The 27,498-nt window shown below is 44.4% G+C and overlaps 1 protein-coding gene across 1 annotated transcript; it reads left to right on the forward strand.

Annotated features, from left to right (window-relative positions):
• The first annotated feature begins 10,436 nt into the window (after nt 1-10,436).
• On the forward strand, nt 10,437-27,222 carry LOC133389289 (solute carrier family 25 member 33-like). Its single transcript, XM_061636654.1, has 7 exons — nt 10,437-10,868; nt 23,247-23,423; nt 23,583-23,660; nt 24,110-24,210; nt 24,826-24,892; nt 25,514-25,797; nt 25,904-27,222. The coding sequence occupies exons 1-7, from the start codon at nt 10,825-10,827 to the stop codon at nt 26,098-26,100; spliced, it is 948 nt and encodes a 315-aa protein (XP_061492638.1). The 5' UTR covers nt 10,437-10,824; the 3' UTR covers nt 26,101-27,222.
• Nucleotides 27,223-27,498: the final 276 nt, after the last annotated feature.

The following is a 27,498-nucleotide window of genomic DNA, read 5'->3' on the forward strand; positions in this document are numbered from 1 at the left end:
TAAAACCTTTTTAACTAAATTTAAAATAATTTGTTTACAAGAGACATGGCTATTGGAGAGTTTTCCCCAGGTTCATGGCTATAGATCCTTTTTCTATCCTGCCACAAGGTTGGACTTGATGGCCTTATAGGCCCCTTCCAACTCAACTTTTCTATGATTTTATGAAACACAATTTCGGACAGGGTATGGGTGGGCTAGCTACTTTGATCTCTGTTGACATCAGAGGTTCTATATCAGTATTACCTGGCTCCTATTGTAGAGATGCCTTTCTTCCAGTCCTGAAAGAACTTTCCAATAGGACAACTTTAGTCTGTCTTAATACATATTTTCCTCCCTCCAACTTACCTAACTCTTTAGATCTGTGGGCTCAGTTTGATAATCTCTTGAGCTTCATTATTTATTTATTTATTTATTTATTTATTGCATTTGTATACTGTCCCATAGCTGAAGCTATCTGGGCAGTTTACAACAATTTAAAAACACATTTTTAAAAAGCAGCTTAAAAACACATGCTAAAATGCCTGGGAGAAGAGGAAAGTCTTGACCTGGCACCGAAAAGATAACAGTGTTATTGGAAAAGATCATTCCATAATTTGGAGGCCACCACTGAGAAGGCCGTCTCCCTTGTTGCCAGCCTCCCAGCTTCCCTCGGAGGAGGCACCCAGAGGATGTTGAGCGTAGTATACGGGTGGGTTTGTGTTGGGAGAGGCGTTCGATCAGGTATTGTGGTCCTAAGCCATGTAAGGCTTTATAGGTTAAAATCAGCACCTTGAATCGAGCTCGGAAACATACAGGCAGCCAATGCAAGCAGGCCAGAATCGGTTTTATATATTCGAACCGTCTGGTCCCTGTTACCAATCTGGCCTCTGCATTTTGTACAAGCTGCATTTTGCACAAGTTTCTGAACCGTCTTCAAAGGCAGCCCCACATAGAGCGCATTGCAGTAATCTTAACTTGGAGGTTACCAGAGCATGGACATAAGAACATAAGAACATAAGAAGAGCCTGCTGGATCAGGCCAGTGGCCCATCTAGTCCAGCATCCTGTTCTCACAGTGGCCTACCAGGTGCCTGGGGGAAGCCCGCAAGCAGGACCCGAGTGCAAGAACACTCTCCCCTCCTGAGGCTTCCGGCAACTGGTTTTCAGAAGCATGCTGCCTCTGACTAGGGTGGCAGAGCACAGCCATCACGGCTAGTAGCCATTGATAGCCCTGTCCTCCATGAATTTGTCTAATCTTCTTTTAAAGCCATCCAAGCTGGTGGCCATTACTGCATCTTGTGGGAGCAAATTCCATAGTTTAACTATGCACTGAGTAAAGAAGTACTTCCTTTTACCTGTCCTGAATCTTCCAACATTCAGCTTCTTTGAATGTCCACGAGTTCTAGTATTATGAGAGAGGGAGAAGAACTTTTCTCTATCCACTTTCTCAATGCCATGCATAATTTTATACACTTCTATCATGTCTCCTCTGACCTGCCTTTTCTCTAAACTAAAAAGCCCCAAATGCTGCAACCTTTCCTCGTAAGGGAGTCGTTCCATTCCCTTGATCATTCTGGTTGCCCTCTTCTGAACCTTTTCCAACTCTATAATATCCTTTCTGAGATGAGGCGACCAGAACTGTACACAGTATTCCAAATGCGGCCGCACCATAGATTTATACAACGGCATTATGATATCGGCTGTTTTATTTTCAATACCTTTCCTAATTATTGCTAGCATGGAATTTGCCTTTTTCACAGCTGCCGCACACTGGGTCGACATTTTCATCGTGCTGTCCACCACAACCCCGAGGTCTCTCTCCTGGTCGGTCACCGCCAGTTCAGACCCCATGAGCGTATATGTGAAATTCAGATTTTTTGCTCCAATATGCATAATTTTACACTTGTTTATATTGAATTGCATTTGCCATTTTTCCACCCATTCACTCAGTTTGGAGATATCTTTTTGGAGCTCTTCGCAATCCCTTTGCGACAATTGATGCCAGGTTATCCCTGTCCAGATAGGGGCGTAGCTGGGCCACCAACCGAAGTTGGTAGAAGGCACTCCATGCCACCGAGGCTACCTGAGCCTCAAGTGACAGAGATGTTTCAAGCTATGAACCTGCTCCTTCAGGGGGAGTGCAACCCCATCCAGGACAGGTTGGACATCCTCCATCCGGTCAGAAGAACCACCCACTAGCAGCATCTCAGTCTTGTCTGGATTGAGCCTCAGTTTATTAGCCCTCATTCAGTCCATTGTCGCAGCCAGGCACCAGTTCAGCAAATTGACAGCATCACCTGAAGAAGATGAAAAGGAGAAATAGAGCTGCATGTCATCAGCATACTGATGGCAACGCACTCCAAAGCTCTGGATGACCACACACAATGGTTTCATGTAGATCAGTGGTTCTCAACCTTTTTTGCTCCATTCCCCCCTTTCACCATTGTTCAGAATATAATTCCCCGCTTCCCAAGATAGTCTCTCATAGCGTGTTGACGTTTCACGAGTGACGGTGGTGTTTCTCGTGAGAGAAAAATTTCTTAGTTTATATTATAACAGAATTTCTTGGAGCACTTTCTGGTCTTTAAATAATAATTTAATTTTGCAAATGAAAATAATGCTGCATGTTCAAGAATCGATTTTAATCTGTGACATTCAATAAACGTTATTGAATGTCGCAGATTAAATTAAAAACAAACTACAATTTTACAGATTGTACATAATCTACAGGACATCACACTTTGCTGAATAGTGGTCCCAATTCCCCCCCGCAACCCTAAAATTCCCCCCTGGGGGGGAATTCCCCCCTTGTTGAGAACCCATGATGTAGATGTTGAACAGCATGGGGGACAGAACTGACCCCAGCGGAACCTCATACTGGAGAGTCCAGGGTGCCGAGCAATGCTCCCCAAGCACCACCTTCTGGAGGCAACCCGCCAAGTAGGAGCAGAACCACTGCCATGCAGTCCCTCCCACTCCCAACTCAGCCAGTCGTCCCAGAAGGATAGTGTTATGAGCATGGGGGTTGGGATGGATGATTCCTGTGGGTCCCCTTTCCAGCCTCTGATTTGGAATCCTGTGCCTTGGAATGAGGAACTCTCTGCTGGTCAAATGAGTCTTTTGTTAACCAAATAGATTGGCCAGGTAAGATAATGGGCCAATCAGTTGCCTAGCAATGGTGAATGGGCCAGGGAGACCCTTTTGTCATTGAAACTCTTCAGGAGAGGATCCCCCTCCCCCCCGGACCCCAGCAGACGCTAGTATTGAGTTTTGGTCGAGAGAATTGCTGGGAACTGTATTTATTATTTAATTTATATCCCACCCTTCCTTCCAGCAGGAGCCCATGGTATGGTATGGAGAATCCCCTTCCTCAGATAGATGCACAGGCACACACACACAAACCCAGATGGGGGAAATTAGTGCTGCAAGTGGAACAGTGCACCTCACTCTGGCCAGTTACTGTTTTGCATGTGCAAAACGCTAAAGCCTGATGGTTTGGGAAATACATTGGCACCCCAGAACCAGAGCCTCAATAAGAGACATGGAGACGACACACAGATGTAATAAATCCATATATATTGCACTTAAAATTACTCTGCAGAAATACTCATTGAGGTCCAAACAACACATTACATGAATATGTGCGCATTTCAACCCTGAACACTGTTCTTCCAAGCGAAAAACTGCTTTGGGAGACAGCAACTTTCAATGGAGCAGTAAGGCAAGGGTGAAGCACCCCTCCTCCTCATAGGAAGCTGGCACACCAGCTTTTATGGGGTCAAACCATTGGTCTCTCCTAGCTCAGTATTGTCTATCTACGCACACTGACTGGCTCCATTTCCCCAAGACATCAGAGAGGGGTCTCTCCCAGTCGTATTGGACAGCAATAGTGTAGTGGCAAATTAAGAAGTGCCAGGTCCCTTCATGGTAGTCATAGCCACATCACTCCCATCTTTTTTTTCTGCTGGCTTGCGAATGAGATCCTTGTTATGTGCCTTCTCTCTCAACAACAGATGTCCCTAGGAGCCAATAAGCATCAAAAGGGAGAGAGCTAGCTACTGAGCAGAGTCTTCTCAGTGGCTGACTCACCTCCTTTCACTCTGATTGGCTCCAATCAGCAGGAAAGGACAAGGAAGCATGTTAGAAGACCCTACTCAGCAGCTAACACACTCCCCTTTCATGTGGATTGGCTCATAGGATGCTGGAAACATAGGGACCCTGCTCCCAAAAAAGTGAAGGGTCTAAGACATACACCCCAGACCCTGGACAAAACTCTGGACTCTTTATTCTTTAAATAATTAAAAAATATAAAAAAAATTAAATCGATAAAAAATCTCAAAAAGTTTAAAATCATCACATCTTCTGAAAATTTAAGAGCTTAAGTATTACAATGATAATCTTTTATATAAATATGTTCCTATATTTATAATTATTTGCATTCGACGTTATCTTTACTTTAATAATAACGATAATTATGAGCTAAGTTTTTGTATGCCTTATAAATTAATTTCACAATCACATACGTATTTAATTTTTAATTTAATTTAATTTAATTTATGTACAATATAAATTTAATAAATTAAAATATCTACCCCGGTATAGAATTGTAGCAAAATAATGTAATATACCAATTATTATTGAAGAAAACTTCAAAAAACTACATCGCTAAATTCAAATAGATGAGTCGCCACCTTAACCTTAAAATATACAAACGTATTTTTGAGATTTTTATTATTTAATAAAGCTTACCTACCTGTTTTCACAATAACACATAAACGCGAAAACAAAGTAATTCGTTCGCTATCGAATCACAAGTCGAAGTCAGACTAGTTAACAAACAGCGTCAACAATATTTTCAGCTGTGGTCGTTGGGTAAAAAGCGGCATAAACCACGACATAAACATAAACGTTCACTCCCGTCGCCTGCGTGATGCATCGATCAGTCCTGCGATTCAGTCATTCAGATGTTGGTGAGCAGAGGGCGTCGAGAGCGTCCAGGGACTGAGTGATGCAATGACCAACCGCTAAACTGCTAAATAACACAATGGGCTGCCTGCGCCCACTCGACGCACTCGCTTCACCAACATCTGAACCACACAGCAGAGCACAGCGGCGAAAGTTAAAATGTGAAAATATTATTATATTTTTGACCATTTTTTTTGTCAGTTCCATTTCAGGGGCCCCTTCATCCTGTGCCTGTGCACCTGTTGCACTTGCCTAGTTACAGCACTGCTGCTGGATCAGATATTCTTGGTGGAGGCAATATATATACTGTAGGCATCTGGTTGGCCACTGTGAGAACAGGATGCGGGACTGAGCGGTCCTTTGATCTGATCCAGCAGCACTCTACTATACTTGCTTACTGGAGGTTATATATCGATATCATGACTTGTTTCCAGTGATAACCTTACCCTGCTTTAAGGCCAAGTGATAATGCAGTTTTATGCAGGCCAGGTGTGGTATTAAATGCTTGTCCTACTCAAAGTTAATAGACATGACTAATATAAGTTCATTAATTTTAAAGAATCTACTCTAGAACTTAGGTTGAACACAACCCTAAGTTTTAAGCGAGCCCAACATGTGAGTCTGCCTTAACTCTACAGCTGCACAATATAGTAAATTAAATAGGTACACAGGTTAGATATAACCATACCATGTTATTCTCCTATCCTTTGCAGCAGCTGAAGCAGGATGGCCGGTACTTTCTGAACATTTCATCCCATATTCCCTGCAGTGTGTTTTGAATATGACTTGTGGCCAGTACAAGGCAGGGTTTCTTCTAATATATAAATATCCCAAAACAATAGTTAACCAACCTACTAAATCAACTTCTCTTGCTCCCCAGTACAATCTGAAGCATAGTGGGATTCCTTTGCATCTTCGGTAGCAGTTTTCACTTCTAATTTGTATAGATCCACACTTCATAACAAAGAAGTGCCTCTTATCAGCTGCATCTGGTGAAACTATGACCATTCTTGGACCAGAATGCCAGTAGTTGAGGCATCGGTGACTTTAAGACTGGATTACTGCAATGCTCTGTATGTGAGGCTTCCCTGGTACTTAACCCAGAAAGTGCAATTAGTACAGAATGCTGCAGCCAGATTGCTGATGACGGTGACACTGTGTCAGAGTATAACACCTCTGTTCAGAGATCTGCACTACTCACTGCTAGTATATAAAGCCAGTAACAGTTTGGGATCAGTTTACTTGCGAGACCGCCTTACCCAATATGTGCCCACTTGAGCAATTCATTCTGAAGAATAGGCACTGTTACAGGTGCCACATAATACTAGTTCTGCGCTTGTAAGAAATTGTTCTTAGTGTGGCAGCACCTACTCTTTGGAACTCCCTGCCCTTTGACATCAGGCTCTTGCCTTCAATGCATTCCTTTTGGTGCCTGCTTAAACTTTTCTGTTTAGGCAAGCCTTTTCAGATACACAGATGTTGAGCTGTTATATATTTTTAGTTAGTAGCTGTTTTAATTATTTTCACTATGTTTTAATTACTTGTTTTTTAATGGTTTTACTGATAATTTTAATGTTTTTTATAAACTGTTTAGAGGCCTTTACATTCAAGTGATATATACATTTTGTTAAATAAATAAAACAAAGGGCTCTGAGCCATGCCACCACATGATGTTTAGAACAGTGTGACCTGTGCCACTTCAGGCCACAGGTGGCGAGGTGGCGGTCACATTTTTAATACCCACCCATGTAAAACTAAATTAAAAACCTTCCCTGCATGTAGTAAACAAATATTTCAGACAGTGTGCAATATATATGTGTATTTTGGAAAATCATAAATAAAAATTTAAAAAGAATTTAGCACACCTCTTCCTCTGATACTATCAGTAGTGTAGAGTCCAGGATTCACCCAGCTCAACCTGTGTGTATTGTATAGAATGGCTGTCAGCATACAAGATCCGGTGTTGAAGGGACTGGAGTTGCCACCTTGTTTAAAAAAAAGTGACTCTTGTGCTTTTAGTAGCAGCCTGATAGGAGCAGATAAAGACAAAATCTGAGAGCCAGTGTGGTGTAGTGGTTAGAGTGTTGAACTAGGACCTGGGAGACCAGGTTTCAAATACTGACTCAGCTATGAAGCTTGCTGGGTGAACTTGGGTCAGTCACAGTCTCTCAGCCTAACCTACCTCACAGGGTTGTTGTGAAGATAAAATGGAGGGGTAGGAGAACCATGTACGCCACCTTGAGCTCCTTGGAGGAATGGTGGGATATAAATGTAACAATAAATAAATAAAATGATAGAAAAAATTTCACACTAATTTCTGAGTGATGGGTTGCAGTTAAGGCAACAGAAGAAGACTCAGTAAAAAAAAGCAGTTGACAGTTCTACCTAGAATCTTGAAAGGATGAGTCATTACTGCCAAGGGCTGGCTATTAATGGAAAACAAGCTCCATATAATGTACCCATAAACTGTAAAGGTTGAAAAATATTTATAGATTTTCACTCTTTTTCCTCACAGTGTTTGAGACAGCTTTAAAGGCAATAAAAATAGTTAAAACATAATAAATACAGAACAGACTGAACAACAGCAGGAACTGGCTGCAACCCTGCTCACGGTGAGGTTGTTCAAGCCGCACTGATGTTAAGAGCAGCCTGAGTGCAGAATTGCAGACAAAACCCTTCAATAATTGAATCTGTAATGTCAGATTCAGCATACGGCCATTGTGTATGATTCACACCTTTATTGTGTCTATTCTGGCAGAGTGGCAAAGAGTCATGTAACCTTGAGGTAGGGCAGATTATGCAATCTAACTAAATTAAAAAAAACTTCTTAAACATGAAATGCAAAATAAATGGAGAGATGAGAATGCATAGATTGCTGTTCTGGACATGGAAGCAATAGAACCCTTGCAACTGCAGCATTCATTTGCCACATAACAGCTCACTCCTAACCATCTCAACTCAGAAGTAATTCCTCTTGAATTTAGTGGGGCCTACTCCCAGGAAAGTGGGGTTAGGAATGGATTTCAGCCTCATATTTGAACTGAGAGGGCAAGGGCTTCATAGCACAGTGCCTAGAACATAGGAAAATAATCGAGATACACTGGACCCCAGGAAATAATAATGTGTATCTAGCCATTTTTGAGTTATTGTACTATTTATAGGCATTATCTCAGTAATCTTCACAACACACCTGTAAAGTAGGCCAGTGTTGGTATCCCCATGTCACATATGGGTGTCTGAAAATCAGTAGATTGCCTAAGATCACCAGTGAGTTCATGGTTAAGGTGAGATTTGAATATGGGACTTTTCAGTTCACACTTTCAGTCGCTCATGTCTCACTGCCTGAACTGGCACAAACAACCCCCCAAATCCAGGTGAGATTATCCTCCTTGATGTCACTCCTTATTTATTAAAACATTTAATTCTGCTTTTTTTTTAGTTTTAAAAACTTCTAAAGCAGTTTACAATTAAAAAATAAGAAATTAAAACAGAACCACCCCCCCAAAAAAACTGGAATAGCACAGCTGATGTACTCTCGGAACCTCTTGCCATCCTCTCTGAGAAATCCTGGAGAACGGGAGAGGTGCCGGAGGATTGGAGACGGGCAAACATCGTCCCGCTCTTTAAAAAGGGTAAAACAGAAGATCCGAGGAATTACAGGCCGGTCAGTCTGACTTCAATACCGGGAAAGATATTAGAACAGATAATAAAAGAGTCCATTGGCAACTATCTAGATGACAATGCTGTGATTAGTAGGAGTCAGCATGGGTTTGTCAAGAAAAAATCCTGTTAAACTAATCTCATCTCTTTTTTTGATCGGGTCACTAGTTTAGTAGATGGTGGAAATGCTGTAGATGTCATCCATCTAGATTTCAGCAAAGCATTTGACAAAGTCCCCCACGACCTTTTGATTAGCAAACTGGTCAAATGCAGACTAGATGGAAATACTGTCAGGTGGATTCACAACTGGTTAGAAAACCGTACTCAAAGAGTGGTCATCGGTGGCTCTGCTTCGGACTGGAAGGAGGTTTCGAGTGGAGTGCCACAGGGTTCTGTCCTGGGGCCGATACTCTTCAACATTTTTATCAATGACTTAGATGATGGGGTGGAGGGAAGCCTTATGAAGTTTGCGGATGATATGAAACTGGAAGGGATAGCTAACACAATGGAAGACAGGAATAAAATCCAAAGGGACCTGGATAGACTAGAAAATTGGGCTGAAATTAATAAAATGAAATTCAATAAAGACAAATGCAAGATTCTGCATTTAGGTCACAAAAACAAAATGCATGGGGACAGGATGGGAAATACCCGGCTTAGCAGTAGTGCGTGTGAGAAGGACCTTGGAATTGTAGTGGATCACAAGTTGAACATCACACCCAGCAGTGTGATGCTGCGGCAAAAAAGGCAAATGCGGTTTTGGGCTGCATAAACAGAGCTATAGTTTCCAGGTCGAGGGAAGTAATAGTCCCACTATATTCTGCATTAGTCAGGCCTCATCTGGAATACTGCGTTCAGTTCTGGGCGCCTCGTTAGAGCAGGTTCAGAAGAGGGCGACGAGGATGATAGCCAGTATGGAGAACAAGTCTTATGAGGAAAGGTTGAAGGAACTTGGCATGTTCAGTCTGGTGAAGAGAAGGCTGAGGGGTGACATGATCGCACTCTTTAAGTACCTGAAGGGCTGTCACATAGAGGAGGGAACAGATTTGTTCTCTGCTGTCCCAGAGGGTAGGACTAGGTCTAATGGTTTTAAGTTGCAGGAGCGTAGATTCAGACCGGACATTAGAAGGAACTTCTTGACAGTAAGGGCAGTTCAGCAATGGAACCGACTGCCTAGGGAGGTGGTGGGATCCCCTTCGCTGGATGTCTTCAGAGGCTGGACAGCTACCTGCGGGAGATGCTCTAGCTGTGGATTTCCTGCTGTGAGCAGGGGGTTGGACTCGATGGCCTACAAGGCCCCTTCCAACTCTATGATTCTTGCTTGTTTCAAGCAACAAGCAAGAAGGTGATATTTCAGATACCTGAGTTATTCAAGCTGAGTTTTTTTTAAAGAAAGATTAAGGCCAGCGCTGATTTGTGCTGGGATTTGGACCAGAAGCTACTAACGCTGTTTTAGGACTGATGAGATATGATCCATTTGATTGATCCTCATTAATAATCTAGCAACTGGATTTGGATTAAACAGTTGCAGGCTACGAATCTTGTACGGGACAGTTTCTCAGTGGCGTGGGCGTATGACATGGTGTGACCCAAGGATTATTTCGGAATGCAAACGGTTCCGTATTCCCGTCTGTGTTGAATAAGAGAACTAGAAAGCAACTTCCACCTCGTTTGCACCAATAACCGAATCCCCAGGCAGGACAAGGAAGAGCTAACTATTTGTTGCTTAAAAATATTTTTTCGCCTCCCATCATCAGAAGACCCCAGGGCGGGATCAAATTCACACAAGTACGCCAGAGGGCGGCCTTTGCAGTAGACATAAATCAATCAAGCTCTGAGCGTCTCCCACAGTCGCGTTGCCAAAACCGCCACGAACTTCGAAAGAACGCAGATCCGCTCGGAGGAGGGGCTTTGGGTTGCCCTTTGCGAGGGCGGAGCTGCCCCTTGGTCGTCCAGAAGCGGGAGGGAGCACTCCATGCGGCACGCACACACCCTTCGGACCGCCCTCCTCGGGCGCGCTAACGCCGGAAAGGCCGCGGGTTTTGCGCCAAGTGTGGGTTGGGGGCTCGTGAACCGGCAGACGTGCCCGCCGCCCTAGAGACCCGCCTGGCTTTTTTCGGGTGCAGAAAGAGAACCCGTGTCGAGAGCCGCGAGGTGGCGGAGAGAGACTGGCCGCCGGGGGCAAGAGCCAAGTTGGGAATCGTTGCGCGAGAGCGGAGGGATGCCTGACCGCCAGAGCACAGCGCTGCACCTCGTGGCCGGCGGGTGAGTAGCAACGAGGAAGAGTTTCCGATTAGAGACGAACAGGCAGGCGTGCTTATTCGTAATCGGGTCCCATTTTGTTCAACGGGACTTGCTTCCAAGTGAATATGCAGCAGCATGATCGGGGTGGGCCTGATCCGCAACGTGCCCCTAGCCAAATGGCAGAACACCTCCTAAGCATAGGTGGTTCAGTCCCCTGCTACTCCTGTGAAAAGATTTCAAGTTGCAAAACTGGGTGGGAATGGATTGAAATTCCCTCTTTCTGAGCGCGGCTGCCGATTAATAGGCTGTACTTTCAGCAAGAGATCGACCAACGCTCTGACTCGGTGCAAGCAAGGCCTGGGCACGTTTGATCCGGGATTCAGTGTAGTAGTACTTTGTGATGAGAGGAATGTGGTAGGAACCTGTGCCAAGCAAATGACAGAGGTGCTGGTTGCACCTGGTTCTTTTCTTGGTTCAAGGTCAGTTGCTGCCTTAAGTCCATTTGTGGTCATATTCTATTCCTGACACAGGGCCGGTTACAACATACTTGCAAGAGTTAGTACTGTTTGAAATAGTGTGCAAGTGCATCCATGTGGAAAAGCTATATATCTGGAAAATATGTTATCCATGTTTGTGCCCAAACAAGTTCAAGGTGCTGGTTTTGGTGTATAAAGCTATCTAAAGATATCTATAAAGATATCTTGGGACCAGGATATCTGAAAGATCATCTTACTCCTTATATACCCAGTTAGTCACTGTGCTCTGCAGGTGAGGGCCTCCTGCGGATACCATCTTATCAGGAACAACATAGGAAATTGACCTTCAACGTTGTGGCACCGACCCTTTGGAATGTCCTCTCTTTAAATATTAGACAGGCACCAACTCTGTTCTCTTTTCCGGTGCCTACTGAAGACCTTCCTCTTTCAACAAGCCTTTATCCCAGTTTGCATCTGTTTTGGAACTGCTTTTTAAGATGTTTTTAAAGATTTTTTAAAAATATGTTTTTAAGATGTTTTATTTTTAAAATAGGATGTTTTGTTTTTGAGATGCTTTTAGTGTTTTGTTATTTCTTTGCCATCCTGGGCTCCTTTTGGGAGGAAGGTGGAATAGAAGTTTAGTATATACATAATGGTATGGGTCACTTCAAATATTTCACATACATTATCTCAGTCACTGAAATAGCTACCTAAGGTAGGCCAGCATTACTTCCCCTGTATTGCTGATGAGGAGTTGAGGCCTATGGAATAGTGGACTCCCTAAAGCTGACCAGTAACGGACAGTCCTAAGTATGTTTGCTCCGAAACACTTTATTTTGGTACCAATTTTTTTCTGTATTTTGTTTGTACAGTTCCTGAATGTATATTGCCATCCATTAGCACATATTCCCTGGATGGCTAACAACAGAATAATATTAAAAATACAATATAGAATAATTTAAAAACAATAAATAAAAAATGTCAACAAAAATCTAGATGATTTCTGCTCTTATAGGACCTACGTACCCACAAAAAGTTCCTCTGCAGAAGTTTCATAAAAAATAAATGGGAGCTGCCCTGGAGCAAGGAATCCAAAATTCCAGGCTCAGACTGAGGGGGCAATGTTAATTGGGGAAAGTGCACAGGAGAAAATGCCACCTTGTTGCCCCCTGGGTCATGTCTAGTTACCTCCCAGAGTTGATGGGGCATCCACTCCCTCCACTGTTCATTGCCTCTCCCGTTTCTTAAAACCAGAACACATAGTGCAAAATGATTTTCTTGACGCGCATAAGCTGCATCATTAAGGTTCTAAATTGCATGAGAAGCCTACATGAGAAGAAAAACGGGAGGAGGTTTGCAGAGCTAGACATGGTGATGTGATGGAGGGGATGGGGCCAGCAGACTTAACCCACACTCTTCCTCCTCCTCCCCCTCCCCCCCCCCCATTTTTAAACTCCTGAACCTGGCTATGCAGGTTACAGAATTCAGCTTTCTGGATACAGAGCATGGGCAGGATTTTAGCTCCTTGGTGTGTTTTTGCTGCTGCTGAGTACTCAGCCCTAGGTAAGCTGTTGGGTTCTTCCTTCAGCTGTTCTTCCCATCAAGTTGATGCAAAAGCCTCCTAGAGGTCAGGTGGTCTTTGTTGTATTAAATGATATAAACTTGCCATTCACCGTGTGCTTGTGAGATCTTGACTCTGGGAGGTTCCTCTGAGGCTACATTTTTATGAATATATGCAGACAGCAGTAGCTTCTTCTGTAAAGAAAATTCAAGAGGGTATGCCTTCATCTGTATTGTCCACACCTGGGGATGCAGAGTGGTGTTTTTTTCACCAGGAGGACTGCGTTCAGGGTCAAACAGCACAATATGTTATAGACACCTATATTTAAAAGGTGTACTTAACAGTGCTGCTTTTATTTTAAAGGGAAAACAGGTGATCGGCCATTGTTGCTGGTAAGGAGAGGTAATCAAATAGTAAACGGTAAAGAGCGAGAGGGGATGCCCTCCACAACCAGGAAGCCCCCTGAAACCCACTCTCTGGGGGCATTTTCTTTGTTGAGGTTTGTCACTTGGAGCAAGCAAGGGAAATCAACGGCTGCTCATCCTCTCTCTTGCTGGCTCTTTCTGGGCACTGTGGCAGGAAGGATTGGGCCCATGGTGCTGCCTAGAGAGAAGTTGTGAGCAGCCACTTCATCTCGCTTAAAACATGCATTATCATAGACTCGCAGAATAGCAGAGTTGGAAGATAAAGCCATCGAGTCCAACTCCCTGCTCAATGCATTTCCTTGGTTTGGGAGAACGAGCTAATTAATGCTAACCATGACTAAGCTAACATACACACCCGTGAAGAAGCAAGCAAGCATGGCATAAGAGGAGATAGAGCGGGTGTGTGTGTGTCGAGTTCACAGCTTTGGGAGGCACACTAACTTGCTCTTTCTCGCTCTCTGGGCTCATGTTACAGATTAAGCCTCAGTCATGTGCAGCTGAGCAGGGAGGAGCAGAAGGTGGCGCCTAGAATGCAGTCTCACAGACACAGGAAGAGGGAGCAGGTGTGGAGGCTACAATTTGTAGGGGACGTTCCTCCATAAGATAGGGGCAACTGGAACAGGGATCTCTGCTTCAGCTATCGGGGATCCAGGGAAAGCAGGAACTAAGTAGAGTCCTTAAAAGGGCTCCTACTGGGAGGCAGGGCAGGATATAAATCTAATAAATAAATAAAGGACATTTGAGCAGCTGCAACAAGCGGGGTCCAAAGGAGTGGGAACCAGAGGTAGAAAGGAAAAGCAAGGGAGGATAACAGAGCCAGACCCCGGGTTCTGTCTGGGCCTAAGTGATTAAGCACATAAGAGCCTGCTGGATCAGGCCAGTGGCCCATCTAGTCCAGCATCCTGTTCTCACAGTGGCCAACCAGGTGCCTGGGGGAAGCCCGCAAGCAGGACCCGAGTGTTAGAACACTCTCCCCTCCTGAGGCTTCCAGCAACTGGTTTTCAGAAGCATGCTGCCTCTGACTAGGGTGGCAGAGCACAGCCATCACGGCTAGTAGCCATTGATAGCCCTGTCCTCCATGAATTTGTCTAATCTTCTTTTAAAGCCATCCAAGCTGGTGGCCATTACTGCATCTTGTGGGAGCAAATTCCATAGTTTAACTATGCGCTGAGTAAAGAAGTACTTCCTTTTGTCTGTCCTGAATCTTCCAACATTCAGCTTCTTTGAATGTCCACGAGTTCTAGTATTATGAGAGAGGGAGAAGAACTTTTCTCTATCCACTTTCTCAATGCCATGCATAATTTTATACACTTCTATCATGTCTCCTCTGACCCTCCTTTTCTCTAAACTAAAAAGCCCCAAATGCTGCAACCTTTCCTCGTAAGGGAGTTGCTCCATCCCCTTGATCATTCTGGTTGCCCTCTTCTGAACCTTTTCCAACTCTATAATATCCTTTCTGAGATGAGGCGACCAGAACTGTACACAGTATTCCAAATGCGGCCGCACCATAGATTTATACAACGGCATTATGATATCGGCTGTTTTATTTTCAATACCTTTCCTAATTATCGCTAGCATGGAATTTGCCTTTTTCACAGCTGCCGCACACTGGGTCGACATTTTCATCGTGCTGTCCACTACAACCCCGAGGTCTCTCTCCTGGTCGGTCACCGCCAGTTCAGACCCCATGAGCGTATATGTGAAATTCAGATTTTTTGCTCCAATATGCATAATTTTACACTTGTTTATATTGAATTGCATTTGCCATTTTTCTGCCCATTCACTCAGTTTGGAGAGGTCTTTTTGGAGCTCTTCGCAATCCCTTTTTGTTTTAACAACCCTGAACAATTTAGTGTCATCAGCAAATTTGGCCACTTCACTGCTCACTCCTAATTCTAGGTCATTAATGAACAAGTTGAAAAGTACAGGTCCCAATACCGATCCTTGAGGGGCTCCACTTTCTACAGCCCTCCATTGGGAGAACTGTCCGTTTATTCCTACTCTCTGCTTTCTGCTTCTTAACCAATTCCTTATCCACAAGAGGACCTCTCCTCTTATTCCATGACTGCTATGCTTCCTCAGAAGCCTTTGGTGAGGTACCTTGTCAAACGCTTTTTGAAAGTCTAAGTACACTATGTCCACTGGATCACCTCTATCTATATGCTTGTTGACACTCTCAAAGAATTCTAATAGGTTACTGAGACAAGACTTTCCCTTGCAGAAGCCATGCTGGCTCTGCTTCAGCAAGGCTTGTTCTTCTATGTGCTTAGTTAATCTAGCTTTAATAATACTTTCTACCAGTTTTCCAGGGACAGAAGTTAAGCTAACTGGCCTGTAATTTCCGGGATCCCCTCTGGATCCCTTTTTGAAGATTGGCGTTACATTTGCCACTTTCCAGTCCTCAGGCACGGAGGAGGACCCAAGGGACAAGTTACATATTTTAGTTAGCAGATCAGCAATTTCACCTTTGAGTTCTTTGAGAACTCTCGGGTGGATGCCATCCGGGCCCGGTGATTTGTCAGTTTTTATATTGTCCATTAAGCTTAGAACTTCCTGTCTCGTTACCACTATTTGTCTCAGTTCCTCAGAATCCCTTCCTGCAAATGTTAGTTCAGGTTCAGGGATCTGCCCTATATCTTCCACTGTGAAGACAGATGCAAAGAATTCATTTAGCTTCTCTGCAATCTCCTTATCGTTCTTTAGTACACCTTTGACTCCCTTATCATCCAAGGGTCCAATCGTCTCCCTAGATGGTCTCCAAGATGGTCAGCAAGAGTGACTTCAAGCAGACAGCAGATGGAACTGTGCAGAATGGAACAAGTTGTGCTGTAAAGCCTGAAGTTTATGTACCTTCATAAACAAAGGCTTCAAAGCAAATTGCAAAATCAGGGAGGTATCATTCCCTATACCTAGTATGGGTCTGAACTTCGTGGCAGGATGGGGCAGGTCCCCACCCTGATAGGATTTTCTTTTGCTTCTTCAGTTGGCTGATGACTCCTTGATTAGAGAAGGTCGTGTCCTATGCATGTGGCTTGCGACATTAGCGCTGTGGAGGTAACCAGTTTAACTCCTTCAGCTACTTTTTCCATCAGGCCTGGAGCAGCCTCCTTGTAAAGTGAACCGAAGTGAAGCCATTTTTAAAACCATATAGGTTTTACATATTGCAGTACTGGGATGGATCATCTCCCAGGCTCATATAGCTGGTAGCCAGGACTGCCAACAGGGTGGCCACAAACAGAGCAGCCACCTCATCCTCTCATTTGCTGTCCCGTATTCTCTCTTCCCCAGTCATGTGCCCTCTCATCTCAGTTACAGCCTTTCTGTGAGGGGGGTTGTGTGCTGTTGTGACGTTAGCAGAGCAGTTGTTGATATGGGGGCAGCTTTTAAAATAATTTATACTCTCCCACCTTAGTCAGTAGGAGAGGAATTTCTTGCACCAGGTCTGGGACCAGTGTAAAGTTGCGCCATTGGAGGGTATGTAACTGTGGAGGAATATATTGCAGCCTTCAAGTTTGCAGGATCCTACTTTGTTATGTAGTTGAACCGTAAGATCTCCTAATTGGAGCCCGTGCAAAAGACTTAGAATTAAAGAATTCGGAGTCCTGAGTCCAGGAATTTATTTTGGTTCCCAGAACTAACCTGAGTTCAGTCTTTTTATACAAAATCCACTCCTGATTAACACCCCTCCCAGCTTTGTTTCATTGCAGCAGTATCCTTTGGATGGGATGGGGGGAGTCATTTTATCATTGCCATTGTTAAACAACTGGGAGCCAGAAACCCTTGCCGGTCTACTTCAAATCACCAGTAGACTCTGATCTATATTTTCCCCACCTCTAGGATACAGTGTAAGTGTGGCCCTCCCCTGTGCCATGCCAGACGCGGCCATGTCTTAGTCATTTTGCCAGTGTTATCTATTATGGCGGAGGCTCACATTCTGCCAGTGTAGTGGAGCTTCTGTAAAAACCTGTCATCTCAGCTGCTGTATTTTCAGAATAAGATTGTACCTTTCATCTCTAGAAATTCTGAGGAAGGCCCTGAAACCTCAAGAAAAGCAAGTCTAGTGCACTTGTATGCCCACTAAAAATCTTTTAAAAATAGTATATTCAAAATATGCCTGTAAGGCAGAATAGGAAAGCAAGTCTAGTGCACTTGTATTCCTGCTAACAACCTTTTTAAAATTGTGTATTCAAAGTATGCCTGTAAGGCAGAATAGGAACTATGTTTTACCAGGGACAGGTACCACTCTCTGGCAAATAGGGACAGTTGGCACATAAGAATTTGGGCTACCCCTTTCTCCCTTGTGTGCCACAGTTCCTTCAGCTAGCTGGACTGCTGACACGGAACGCCCAATTGTCTTCTCTTTCTCCAGAGTGTGTCCTCAGAACTGCTGGAAGGTTTTTCCTGGCATGGCTTTCCACTCCCCAGCAGCTGTTCACACCCCGCCTTTCTGACCCACAATCCTGCTAATCCAGGCTCAACCTGCATACAGCTCTTATGAGGACAGAGGATGCTGTACTTGCAAAAAAGTATTGTCGGCTTTTCTTTGTGAACTGAACAGAAGCCAGACACAGTTAGGTGGAGGTCTTCGGTAGCATAACTAGGTTTTCCATTGTTCTCTGTCTAAATTCTGGGACAGTGGAAGAAAGCAGAGGAAGATTAGGATTGCATAAGGATTTCAGCTCTCTCCGGAAAATACCCTCTGAATAGAAAGGCAAATAATTGGCTTCTTTCTGCCAGGCATATAGGAATTGTTGTATGCAATGGAAACAGTTTCCATGGGACACTTTTAAAATATATTATTTACTGCTTTTTGAAGAAATTGTTTCTCTGTTGTGTATTTATTTATTTTGTTTAATTAAAAGAACTATAGTAGATGTGCATACTTATATTTCAAGAATTTTTATATTCAGCAGAGCTTCCAGGTGGTTTGCAAATTGTATTTGTTTGCAAACAAAGGAGGTGCAAGTCAGTAAGAGAAGAAGGGAAGGTGGAGTTCGGAGTAGAGACCCTCTTTCCATTGTTGGGGACCTATCTTAGTCCTCGGTTTCACCAACCACAAGTGAGGCAGAAAGCCTGTTTCTGGACAGTCATGCTTCAGATACAGATGGAGGGCTCGCAAGACTGAGTGCTTCTCGATTTAAAATAACAATAACCTGCATGTAGAAAGCAGGCGTGTCAGGGAAAATGCTTCTTCCTGATACTTACTTTTCTGTATAAAGAAATTGTTGTTTTTGTATGGAAGAGCATCCAGACATTTGAGCTCCTGCCTGCAGTCTGAAGTGTTGTGGCCCAGACACAGGCCTGCAATGCTGCTTGTTGAGAACAGGGCCTTTGATGCAGTAGGATCATGTTTCAGAGTATCCACCTATTGATTAGTGATCTCATCTCTGCCACAAACTAACCGAGTAACTTTGACTGCAGCTCCTTTTGCACAAGTACTGGAGAAAAGCTGAGGCATGATCAGCTAGTTGCGCATAGGCCCTCTTTCCTGTAGTTGACCATGTTAACTGATGGATGGATGTAGACATCCAGCAGTATGCCTGGTGCCGAAGGCTGAGAATGCTCCCCAGTACTCATGAGAAGGGGGCTCTACTATCTCTTGCTTTGTTTGTTTATATTTTTATCCTGCCCCTCACCTGAAGATTGCAGGGAAGGTTACATAAATGACAGCATAAACAAATTACAATCCAGGAACACAGTCTAGTAGAGACTGGCGGCTCCATTGTCAATGGGGCAGTGAATCCGCTCTGGGTTTTAGTCGAACATTGAAGGAGTTGTCCGGGGTGCTTTGCACCTTAGTTTGGACTAAAACCCAGAGTGGATTAAGTGCCGTAAGGGTCACCAGTCTCCACTGACACAGTCTAGAGACTAAATACTATCTACAAAAATAACTAAAACTGATATCAAAAGGAAGATTTAAACCAGATATTTAAAGATATTTTCAAATTGTGTTGAAAGTTTTGAGTTCTTGCTCTCTGAGTCACTGCCTTAAGGCTGTTGGTGGGGAGGCATTCATGGGATATTATGGAAAGTTCTGTTTCTTTACAGGGAGTATATTTTACTTAGAATGCTTTTTAATATCTACATGAAGCCGTTGGGAGAGGTCATCAGGAGTTTTGGAGTGCGTTGTCATCAGTATGCTGATGACACGCAGCTCTACTTCTCCTTTTCATCTTCTTCAGGTGAGGCTGTCGATTTGCTGATCCGTTGCCTGGCCGCGACAATGGACTGGATGAGAGTTAACAAACTGAAGCTCAATCCAGACAAGACTGAGATGCTGTTGGTGGACGGGTTCTCTGATCGGATGGTGGATATATACCCTGTCCTGGATGGGGTTACACTCCCCCTAAAGGACCGGGTTCATAGTCTGGGAGTCTTTTTAGACTCTTCCCTCTCACTTGAGGCTCAAGTAGCCTCGGTGGTTAGGAATGCGTTTTACCAACTTCGGTTGGTAGCCCAGCTACGTCCCTATTTGAGTAAAGAGGACCTTACATCAGTGGTACATGCTCTGGTAACCTCACGTTTGGATTACTGTAATGCGCTTTACGTAGGGCTACCTTTGAAGACAGTTCGGAAGCTACAACTAGTGCAAAATGCGGCGGCCAGATTGCTGACAAGGACCAAGCGGTCCGAGCATATAACACCTGTTCTGACCAGCTTGCACTGGTTGCCAATATGTTTCCGGGCTAGATTCAAAGTGTTGGTATTAACCTATAAAGCCTTATACGGTGCGGGACCACGATACCTTGCGGAACGCCTCTTCCGATATGAACCGGCCCGTGCACTACGTTCTGCTACGAAGGCCCTCCTCCGGGTCCCAACTCACAGGGAGGCCCGGAGGGTGATGACAAGATCTAGGGCCTTCTCAGTGGTGGCCCCCGGACTATGGAACAGTCTCCCCGAGGAAGTACGCCTGGCGCCGACTCTGCTCTCCTTCCGGCGCCGGGTCAAAACCTTCCTATTCTCTGAAGCATTTTAAGTTACACTGATTTACTTTTTAAAATGTTTATTGTATTGGATTGATGATTGTATTTTAGTATTATTTTGTTATTCATTGTATTTTTATGCTATTTTATGTTCACCGCCCAGAGAGCTATTGCTAGTCGGGCGGTATATAAATTTAATAAATAAATAAATAAATAAATAATAGAATGGTAAAAAATTAGGACTAGAACAAAATATATATCTCGCTATTATAAGGAAATTAGCTGTGGATTTTGAGAAGACAGTACTGATGTCCAAATAAAAGTCGATGGCAAGATCAATGAACGTCTGAGGAAAGAGGAAAATCTTCTAGGGGGTCATAATCCTAGCTCTTGTTTGCATCAAAATTGGCTATGTATTCAGTATCTGGCCTCATGATAGCATTCTCCCAACGCAGGTCCACAGCACATATGACTATTTAATTATATAATGAGAGTCTGAGGATGGGGGAGGTTTCCCAATTAATTTACATTCTGACCAAGCAACATAAATAGAGACTACATAAGCAGATCTTGGGAATGATTTGGGATTTTCTCCTTCAAAGGAAAGGGAGAACTGGACTACATCAGGGATAGGCAACCTTTTTCTTTTTTTCTTTCTGTTGAGGGCTGCATTCTATCAAGGGTAATCTGTTGAGGGAGTGGCGGCGGCATTCTGGCTATGGGCAAAGCCAGAGACAAATCTTCTCTGGATAAATTATTCTGGAATAAAGGCTGCCTGACTTCAGTTTTCACTGTAGCTGACTCAGATTAGAGCCCTACCTGGAGATGCTGGGGACTGAACCTGGGGTCTTCTTCATGCAAATCAGATGCTCTGGCACTGAGCTCAGAGCTTGGAAAAGTTACTTTTTTGAACTACAACTCCCATCAGCCCAATCCACTGGCCATGCTGGCTGGGGATGATGGGAGTTGTAGTTCAAAAAAGTAACTTTTCCAAGCTCTGACTGAGCTGCAGCCTTTCCTCTATTACAATTAGCATTGCCAAGAATTCATGGAATCCTTGGAGATGATACCCCCCCTTGAGTGGGCCTCCTTTCTGGCCATCGCCCATTTGCTTGCCTTCTTCTGGGCCCAATCTGCACTGCTGCCCAGAGAGAGAGGGGCAAGACAAGCAAAGGCTCCTACTGCTTAACTTCCTTGCTCTTGCCACCCTGCTTCGAGATAGCTGGTGAACAGTCAGCAAAAGCAAGGCAGAGAATCAGGGCCAGGGGTCAACAGTGGCCCCCTTGTTGGGGTGTGAGCCTTGGCGTCTGCCCAACAATACCAACCCCAAGCACTGTTAATTAGAGTGTTCATTAACATTCCATAGCATCACAACGGTTCAGATTATAGTGGGGAAGAGGGGAGGGGCATAGAGACAAGCACCAGATAGCAGTTTTTTTAACTTGTTAATTACGTTAGATGCTATCAATTTCTAAGCCAAAAGGAAGTAAACTGAATATAATTCCAATTGCCAAACAGCTAGCCTTTCCTTTAAATTGTTTTGGATGAGAGCAGCCCATAGCTATAGCTATCTCTGACTAAATGGACCCCATCAACGTCCATGACATATTCAGCCAAGGAATGCAGAAGAGTATTTTCCAGAACAAGGTGAGGCAGTTTGGTGAGCTACAGATCTTGTAGATCTTAGGCCTGTCTGCTCTGTGGCTGTGGGCTCAGGAGGTCATTTCCAGACTGCAAAGACAGCATTGTGCCTATTTGCTGTGACCCCATGGGAAAGACTTGCAGTGGAACAGAGCATATTGGGCAATATGCATAGTTCATGATGTTTGGGCCTCCTCCCCACTGGACTTTAGGACTCTGGGCATCTCTGTTCAGAACGGGCAGAAGGCAAGACGTCAGCACGTTAATCAGTTGTAAATCCGGAGGGGGTATGTGTGATACACACTCAAGCAACAGAGCCCTGGGAGGAGGCAGCAGAAGGAGAGGTAGAGCTGGAGGTGGTGACAGCAGCTGCCTTAACTTGGTTGGGACAGAATTACACATACTCCCAGTTTACACAATCGGTTATCCTGTAACGGCCTTTTACTGACAGCAGCAGATTCTGATTTGATTTGTTCAAAGGGTAAGCCAAAAATTGACATTAGTGGAGTGAGCAACTCCTGGCAAGATTAAGGGTTCTTGATTCACTTCCATGTCAGTGTCACTGATCATGTAAAGAACACTATCCTTGGTTGGTAAAGTTTACCATTACACGTTGGGAAACACAGCAACTTCTGAATAATCCAAGATAGTCAGTGGCTGTGGGTGTGTCTGAGGCCATTGTGCACATTTTTCCCACTGAATATATACTCAACTGGGAGCCCCCGTGGCCTGTCCTGTTCTCTGATGAGGGTACTTGTATGATAGATGCGTTTTAAAATATCTGTTTTATATAGGTTTAGGGATTTGCATAAAAATGTAACACATGAAGAGCCTCTGAAACACTGGAATAACCTCTTTGTGTAGACAACGCTTTTTATCTCAAAATAACCACCCTGAGGTGGGACTTGATTGGGTAAGCAGCAGGGCTGTGGAGTTGGTACGCCAAACCTTTGACTCCGACTCCTCTATTTTTCTACTGTCCGACTCCACCCAAAATTGCTTCCGCCTCCACAGCCCTGGAAAGCGCTGTAAATGTCTTTTTAAATTGGAAGCTCTCATAGGAGCATTTTTATCGCTGCCTGAATATGTGCTGGTCTTGGCATCACAGCATTTGTCTTCATCTGGGTCCTGTGTCACACAAAATGTTTTCCATCTTGAGTTATGGTGAAATGCTCAACTACAGCTGACTTCATGGGAAGCTTCTTTGACATTTTGAATTTATATTTTAAAAAATTTGTCAATCAAAATTTATTTTGAAGTCGGAGTCGGTACATTTCTACTGACTCCAACTCCACCCAAAATTGCTCACGACTCCGACTCCACAGCCCTGGTAAGCAGGTCCTGACCACATTTCTTCTTCGTCTTCCCAGATTTGGTGGCACGGCTGGAGCCATTTTGACCTGCCCATTGGAAGTGGTGAAGACCCGCCTGCAGTCCTCCTCATTAGCCCTGAGGCCCCTTTGCTTTCCTGCAGTACAGATGCAGGGGCTGAGTGGAACATGGATCCGGCCTGCACTCCCCACTGTAGGGGCCCTTGAACTCCTGAGGTGAGCACTTAAGGCTATAGACTGTGTGGGGACCCTTGTAAGATTCCCTTAGGTGGGACCCCTTTCCTTTGTACATCCCCTTGCTGTGGTGGCAACTCCTCCTCCATCCAGAGGCAGAGGGCAGACAGTGACCCGCTCATTCATTTCCTCCTTTCACAGAACCATTCTAGAGAAGGAAGGAATCCGCTCCCTCTTCCGAGGCCTGGGTCCTAATCTTATTGGAGTTGCCCCTTCCAGGTAAAATTGTGTCACGACAGATTCCCACTCCTAATGCCCAAGGTATAACTTCCACCCGTTGCCTTGGGGTGGGTTGTTCCTTGATGGGTGGCGAAAAAATGGGGCAATGTATGATATTTGAGCGATGTGTTTGCTTTTAAGGTTTTTTAAAAGAATACAAAGACTTAAATGGCCTCTGAGTCTTTCTGATGTTATTCCTGTAAACTGATCATTGGTAATGCAGAACAGAGAGCAGAGGAGAGGCAATAATGCAGATGAGCATTCTGGCCACTGGAAATCATATTCACGCTATAAGCCAGTTGAAGTAAGAGCCGCTTTAAGCCCTTAAACCCCCTGAATCTGGGCAAAGGCACAGCTATATCACAGCAAATTTAAACCAGCTTTCTTGCTATTGCTTCTTTTTGATAAGTAGCTGAAATGTATTCAGTTCCATCCATCTCCATTTCTAGGGCCATTTATTTTGCTGTGTATTCAGGGGCTAAGGAGAAACTCAACACGGTGCTTGTACCAGAGTCCAAGAAGGTTCACATGCTTTCAGCGGCCTGTGCAGGTAAATACACCTACCTTTGAGTATCCGTAGGCCACTTCACATGTTGCACACCGAGCCTTAGAGAAAGATCCAGCTGTGTTTTTTATAAATATGATTTACAGGAGTAAAGAATAAACAAGACCCCCCTGTATACACTGTCATGCATGAAGATTTGCATGTATGTTATATGAGCTGGGAAGCTGCAGTTGGCAACAGGTTCCCACATTGCATATATGGGGCAAAACAGGCATGTGCACCATTGTCCTTTATGACTGCTAATATGGATGCATGGATTGTCTTCCCTACATCTATTTCATGTTTGAAACAGCCCTTAACTTTTTTTCTGCTTTAAGTGCCAAGAAATGAGGTCAGGCAAAGGTGCCAAGTGACTCTAACTAAGGGGAAGGCAAAGCTAAATTCAGCCAGAGTTAAGCATTTACAGAGGTGCTACTGAAACCCATGAAATAGTTAAGCTTGTAATATTTTCCCATCAAAATTAACAGGACAGGAAAGCATCTAACTTTGACTGGATTGGGCTCTAGAGAACCTCAGATTAGGCCCCTAAAATTATAAAAGTCCTCCACAAACCATAGGTTTCATTTCACCTTGGTACCGTTTGACCTCTCCTCCCCATAGGGATAACTTCTTCCACCTTGATGAACCCCATCTGGCTGGTGAAGACCAGAATTCAGCTGGAAGCTAGGTAAGGAAAAGCTGGGTGTATATCTGTCCATAACATTGTTTGAGGCAATGGGATTGTGGAGCAACTTCTTTGGCAGAATTTGATTCCAGATATATAAACCAGCAGACAAGACAATACACCTAGACATATGGGAGGAGGGTGACTGACAAGCTGTGCATATGTTGCAATTCCACATACGCTCAGAATTTGGCACTGAGCACAGAATCCAGCTGCCTTCAAATCTCAGCCTTTTTTCGTTTACCCCCCTTCAAGTTGCAAATGAATGCTTGGAAGCATGGCAAGTGCCTGGTACTTGTCAGTAGCCAGACAAGTTCTGGATAAGATTTTGCATGGTTAGAAGGTGGGGCTTCAGTGCCCTACCCTGCCCCTCTCGGTGACTAAAAAAAGAATACATTACAATAGTAAAAATTGCAGAATAAAATGCACAAAATAAAAAGTATGCAAAGCATCTCTTGATTTGCATAATTTATACAGGTTGCAGAATTCAGTTTTTCTGGGCACAGAATTCAAGTTATCATGGCACAAATGTTTATTTTTAATGCAGGAAGCACACAGATGTGACTATTGGTAGAGCTAGGCAGGGAAGTTCTTAACTTAGTGTGGTGTATTTTTTTCCTGCAGGGCCAAAGATGAGAGACGCACCAGTGGCTTTCAGTGTGCAGTGCGCATTTACCACACGGAGGGCCTGCGAGGCTTTTACCGTGGAATTAGTGCCTCGTATGCCGGTGTCTCCGAAACGATAATCCATTTTGTTATCTACGAGGCGCTGAAGCAACGGATCAGGGAGCATCGGCCGTTCCTGACCCCAGCTCTCGTCTTTTCGCCAAACAGCCAGGACTTCTTTGGGGTGATGGCTGCAGCTGCTGCCTCCAAAACTTGTGCTTCATGCATCGCCTACCCACATGGTGAGCTGCTCTGAGTTCCACGCTTTCCTGCCAACCCATCTGGCCAGGACTGGAGGAGCTGGGCTAGGTGTTAATTTCTTTTTTCTCTTCTTTCTGTGCTCTGTAGAGGTCATCAGGACACGGCTGCGAGAGGAGGGCTCTCGTTATCGCTCCTTTGTGCAAACCCTGCAGCTTGTGGTCAGAGAAGAGGGCCCCTTGGCTCTTTACCGTGGGTTATTGACCCATCTAACACGCCAGATCCCCAACACAGCTATCGTCATGGTCACCTACGAACTGATCATTCACTTGGCAACAAAAATGTGATGCCTTCCTCTTCCTGGGAATTTGCCAAGGCTGCAAAGTGCATTTAAGGATAGGAAGCCTTAATAATGGCTACATCTTCCCGTTCCGTGGTTGATCATCAAATGTCATGGGAAAGGCCTGAAGGCTAACAGCTTCTGTGTGACGTTGCATTTCAAGCCTTGGTAACTGAAGGATGCCTTCAACTGTGCCAGGCCTCGCAGGAGCCTTCAGGCATTAATAAGCAATGGAACACCTGAACATCAGAGATGCGGTTGGAGAGATGTAAAGTTTTCCATGTGGAAGCAGCAACACAGAAAGATACCCAAGGAAGATACTAGAATGCCTATTTGATAGGCAAGCACTCTTTCTGGTGCCCTTGACTGGCCAGGGTCCAATGTGCTGGCTCTGCTATTCATTGCAGAGAAATCGTCATGCTCCACTTCTCCTGAGGTCTGAGTCAGGCTAGCCAATTGACTGAGAAGTCAGAGTTTATAAGGAAGCCATGTAAATGGAAATGAAAGCAGTGGGAATTTCTCCAGGGGGCAGGGCAGGGCAAAAATAGTTGGTCTCAAAATGGAGCACTCCCCTAGCAGCATCGCCCTGCAATGAGACCCCAACCCTTGCAGAAGGCATTGAGGTTTTCCACCTTCTCCTTTTGAGCTCGCAGCAGGCAACTTACCATCTCCTAAAGGATAGGCAGGGCATCTGCCCCCTTAGAATTCATGTTCATCTCCTCCTTGCTCATGGACCACATAGGCAACATGCTCAAACTGAGCACAGGGAGTTGTGCTCCCTGCGATAGAGAGAAATGCCTCACTGTGGGGCCTTCTGTACTTTTCTATTGCCTTGTTTACATGCATTCTGTTGTAGATTTTGCATCTCTAACAGGAAGGTAAAGGATTAAGCAAAGACGGGGGGGGAGAGAAGCACACTGGCATCTAGTATGGGGTTTCTTCTGAGTGGGAGGGAGGCTGCTGTGCTGTGATGGTGTGAAGAGTAGGCTGAAGCTTTCTGTGCTCCAGTGCAAAGCTTTCTGCACGGACTTCTGGCTCCACTTGATGTGTAGGAGTAATGATGCAACACATTTTCAGATATGCTCAAATTGTGTCAAGTTTTTTAAAAATATATATTTTATTAATAAGACCAATGCTGAAGCATTCCTCTTTTCTCAAAGCACATTATGTCATGGATTTGGCGCTAGATACTTCTACGGGACCCTGGGACACTGAGGATGGACAAAAAATGGAAATGGACTGCCTTCAAGTTGATTTTGACTTATGGCGACCCTGTGAATAGGGTGTTCATGGTAAGCGGTATTCGGAGAGGGTTTACCATTGCCTTCCTCTGAGGCTGACAGGCAGTGACTGGCCCAAGGGCACCCAGTGAGGTTCATGGCTGTGTGGGGATTTGAACCCTGGT

This window comes from Rhineura floridana, chromosome 1 (assembly GCF_030035675.1).
Source record: "Rhineura floridana isolate rRhiFlo1 chromosome 1, rRhiFlo1.hap2, whole genome shotgun sequence".
NCBI lineage: Eukaryota > Metazoa > Chordata > Lepidosauria > Squamata > Rhineuridae > Rhineura > Rhineura floridana.